At 56.8% G+C, this 3742-nt stretch overlaps 3 protein-coding genes across 3 annotated transcripts; all 3 read right to left on the reverse strand.

Annotated features, from left to right (window-relative positions):
- Nucleotides 1-674: 674 nt before the first annotated feature.
- On the reverse strand, nucleotides 675-923 carry CHC_T00005287001 (hypothetical protein). Its single transcript, XM_005717044.1, has one exon. It carries the CDS (start codon nucleotides 921-923, stop codon nucleotides 675-677), a length of 249 nt encoding a protein of 82 aa, XP_005717101.1.
- An 888-nt stretch (nucleotides 924-1811) lies between these two features.
- On the reverse strand, nucleotides 1812-2105 carry CHC_T00005288001 (hypothetical protein). Its single transcript, XM_005717045.1, has one exon. It carries the CDS (start codon nucleotides 2103-2105, stop codon nucleotides 1812-1814), a length of 294 nt encoding a protein of 97 aa, XP_005717102.1.
- Nucleotides 2106-2213: 108 nt separating this feature from the next.
- CHC_T00005289001 (hypothetical protein) lies at nucleotides 2214-2453 on the reverse strand. Its single transcript, XM_005717046.1, has one exon. The coding sequence runs from the start codon at nucleotides 2451-2453 to the stop codon at nucleotides 2214-2216; it is 240 nt and encodes a 79-aa protein (XP_005717103.1).
- Nucleotides 2454-3742: the final 1289 nt, after the last annotated feature.

A 3742-nucleotide genomic window follows, 5' to 3' on the forward strand; every position in this document is an offset into this window, starting at 1 on the left:
GCCTCCCCGGGACGGTAGCGCGGGGCGGGAGCGCGCCGCGGAAGGCGCGCGCGGGCCGGGGAGGGCGGCCGCGCGCGGGGGGCCGCGGCTGTGACGGGGCGGGGCGGTACGGGTTGTTTGCAGGGGAAGGGATGGGCTTGTGGGGCAGGAGGTACTCGGACAAGGCGGTGGTGATTCCTTGATACGTATGACTCGCAGTCATTCCTACAAAAGCTAAGGCGGATCGGGTTTTGGAAGTTGTGAAACGGAGGGAGAGGGTGGTCATACTTGTACTCTCCTCGTCTCTGGGCTGTAACTCACAATGGACAACGCCCCGGGCGCTCTCTCTTTCGTTGCGGATTTGCTCTAGCTTGTTGTTTCACGCCGCTTGTCCGCCGCCGCCGCCAGTCCCGCGCCGCCGGTGTCAAGGCTGGCTCCTCCAGTCGCCACCTGTTTACATCAGAACAGTACTACTTTTGTATGTAGAACACTTTTAGATGTACAAGTAAAACCCGTCACGGTCACGTCCCCCGTGACAAGCAGAGAAATCATGAGAGCAGTGTAATAATAATAGTAATAATAGGCAGGTGTAACGGAGGGGATGTCCGTGTGACGTCTCGTCCGCAGCGAGGGCCTCCATGATGCCAGGGGAATCTCGTCCGCAGCGACGGCCTCCATGATGCCAGGGGAATTGTTCAAGCGTTGTTCCCCCCCGGCAGGCCATTCCTATATCTACGAAACATACCGTTGTGTCTGATCGGAGGGTGTCCCTCCTCGCAACATGAGCTCCCCACCTGTCGCACGTTCAGGTCGTCGATTGATGTTGCATCCATTGCCTTCGCAGTCTTCTTTGCCGGCGTCGCCATCATCTCTTTCGCCACCCATCTCTGCGCCTTCATCGCCGTCACTACTGCCGTTGCAGTTTCCCGCTTCTCCGCCGCCATTGGGCCATTTACACCTTACCCCCAGTACGTTTACCGACTATCTCAACATACCGTACCGGCGTGGGGATTTCTACGAACTCATTGACGGAATATTGTACCATAGACGCGACGAGATGGCGGATCCTCATCACCGAAGCATTCAAAGTGTTCTTGTGGCGATGTTCGCAGTGGCCAATGTGGAACGTCCCGATGACGAATGGGTGACGGCAACCGCGGATGCAAGAGTTGGAATCAGGGGAAGCAGCCGCAATACTTCTGGGGCATCGGGCTCCTCGCGACGTGGGCGTGAAGACTCTTGTCTCATAGCGGATATTGCTGTTGGAGCTCATGTCTCGGCTGAGGATGAAGCCACCATGTCCCCAACTTCGATGAAGGTGGACTTCCCCCCGGGCAGGCCTCCTCCTTCATTGGTCGTGGAAGTGACAAGTAGCAACCGAACAAAGGATTTGACGACCAACGTGGGCGAGTACGCACGGGCCGGGGTTCCAGAGTATGTGATCGTCGATCGGGAGAAGTCCAAGGTGATCGTGTACAAACTAAAGGAGGACGACAAGGACAAGCGAGGCACGAAAGCGCAGCGCTCGTCACAGATTAGCAGTGCGGGTGAAGGAAATGGGATAAGGACGTATCAAAGTGTGCGATACTATTCTGGTGATGAGACGTTGGAAGCTGTGGCTCTTCGGGACCTGAAGCTTACTGCAAACAATCTACTACATCCCTCGAAGAGCAGTACTCAGGTCATCGTATCTTCGCTACGTAAAAAAACCGCAGAGCTAAGGAAACTCACGAAAAAAAGGGATGAAAACACCGCAGGGATCAGGAAACAAACCGCAGAGGTAAGGAAACTCACGAAAAAAAGGGATGAAAACACCGCAGAGATCAGGAAAATCACGAAAGAAAGGGATGAAGCTCGGGCGTTCCTAGACAGATTGAAAAACGAAAAGATGCAGAATAAGCGCGGCCGAAACGACAGAAGTCCGGATAGAACAGGGGCAAGCGGAAGCAAGGACAAAAATAACTCCCCCAGCAACAGCCCGGACGTGAAGAAAGGCCGCAGCGGACAAGGCTCGACGAAGGGTAGGGGAGGGTCGGGGAAGTAGGCAAATAGGATAAGGGAAGTATGGGGATGAATAGGCAATGGGATTTGATTTTAGGAAAGTAGCAGGATGAGTAGGCCACCATGAGACAAACAAGTTGTCGTGACTCGAATGTATGTCTCGTTTCATGCTTTGGTTGTACGTGAGCGTGTCCAACAACAGCGACGTGATAGTTTTTGCAGAAATCTATAGACTACGCTCTCTGTTCCGTCACGACGCTATCCCATTCCCTCCCTCCCCACGCCTGGCGCGAGTCGGGACCGACCAGCCGGGAAGATCGGACGCACCAACGGAGGTGTGTTAGGAGCTGATCATACGGAAAGAGGAGAAGGATTTCAAGCCCGTCGGGAATCTGTTTGACACCATGCTGGTAAGCGCAGGACGCAATCCCAGTGTGAGAACCCTCGACTCGGAAAGGACTGGTGTCGGGCATGACAGCAAGATCGGATCGGACTGAAGGTCACCGATGTGTGGCAGACAAGTAATCCTACGATTTATGGCGTACAAGTCTACCCATTCCGCTCCGCCGACGCCATGGCGCGCATCGTCATTCGCGACGCTCGCGCTCCACACAAGGACCCTATGCCTGACCTGCTGACCTCGTACGCCGCGTGGGCAACGAAGGAGAAGGACCAAACTACTCGTCGGCGGGTCAGCGTGGGAAAATGGTAGATGCGGAGTGCACTGTAATGGGCGATCGAGTGCTGAAGCTGACCGCTTTAAAGAAGCAAGCATGGGATGGATGGCACGCGTGAGTACTGTGTCATCATCGACCAGAAGGGCATGCTCGCCTTTGTTGGTGTCGTATATAACGAGATGCGCGCGGGTCCAAGCAAGAAGCGCTGGCAAGGCTGAGCACAGTCAAGGACGCGCAAGGCGGCACACGACCCGAATACTTGATTTCCATGCTGGAGCGTGACAAAACCGGGATGCTACACCCGGACGACATGCCCACGCCACTGCTGCGCAAGGAGCTGTAGCTGGAATTGACTGGCGAGGAGGTGCAAGAGCTGCTCGAGTCGGTAACCAACGTATCTGATGCGGATGAACCAGATCGGCGAGGACCCTATGTTAGCGACGTTCAAGGAAAAGGGGAGCTGTTTGCTGAGGAGGCAGTCAGCTTGGGGGGAGAACATTGTTTCTCTGCACGGGTTCATGATGCAGAAGCTTCAAAGCCTGATGCATTTGGGCGAGCGCAACCGGACGTCATGCCGGCGGTAAGCGGATGTGCCGCACATGCTGCGTGAGGTTGGCAATGACCTCGTGGCCAGCAAGAAGCGACCGCAAAGGCCGAGCGCAAGGTGACCGGCAACGGTGGGGTAGATATGATGCCACACACGCGGGGAGGGGGCTATGAAAACCACGGGTACAGTACCCACAGTGGGGAAGTCGTCCGCGAAGAGGGGGAAGAAAGGCGGCAGGGGCGCGGAGATCGCGCAACGCTGCGTAAAGTTTACGGGGGGGCTCGCGCGCGCGCGCGCGCCCTCAGCCGCGCGCTGCCGGTCGCCCGCGCCTGCCGCGCCCCGGCGCGAGCCCTGCTTCTGGCGCGCGCGCGCGCTTCGCAGCGGCCGCAATTCAGTATCTCGCGCGCCTCGCCGGCACTGGCGCACGTCTGAATTGCTTCCAACGTCTACGCCCGAAATACTTTTTTGCTTGCCGTCCCACCGCAACACAAAACGCAGGCCCTCCGCCAAAATATCTCCTCCTACACAACAACCTCCC

The sequence above is a fragment of the Chondrus crispus genome, genomic scaffold (assembly GCF_000350225.1).
Source record: "Chondrus crispus Stackhouse genomic scaffold, scaffold_28, whole genome shotgun sequence".
Taxonomy (NCBI): Eukaryota; Rhodophyta; class Florideophyceae; order Gigartinales; family Gigartinaceae; genus Chondrus; species Chondrus crispus.

Excerpts from the sequence above, each read along its gene's own strand:
- CHC_T00005287001 (XM_005717044.1), bottom strand. The coding sequence starts at position 923 with ATGGCGGCGGAGAAGCGGGAAACTGCAACGGCAGTAGTGACGGCGATG.
- CHC_T00005288001 (XM_005717045.1), bottom strand. The coding sequence starts at position 2,105 with ATGGTGGCCTACTCATCCTGCTACTTTCCTAAAATCAAATCCCATTGC.
- CHC_T00005289001 (XM_005717046.1), bottom strand. The coding sequence starts at position 2,453 with ATGCCCGACACCAGTCCTTTCCGAGTCGAGGGTTCTCACACTGGGATT.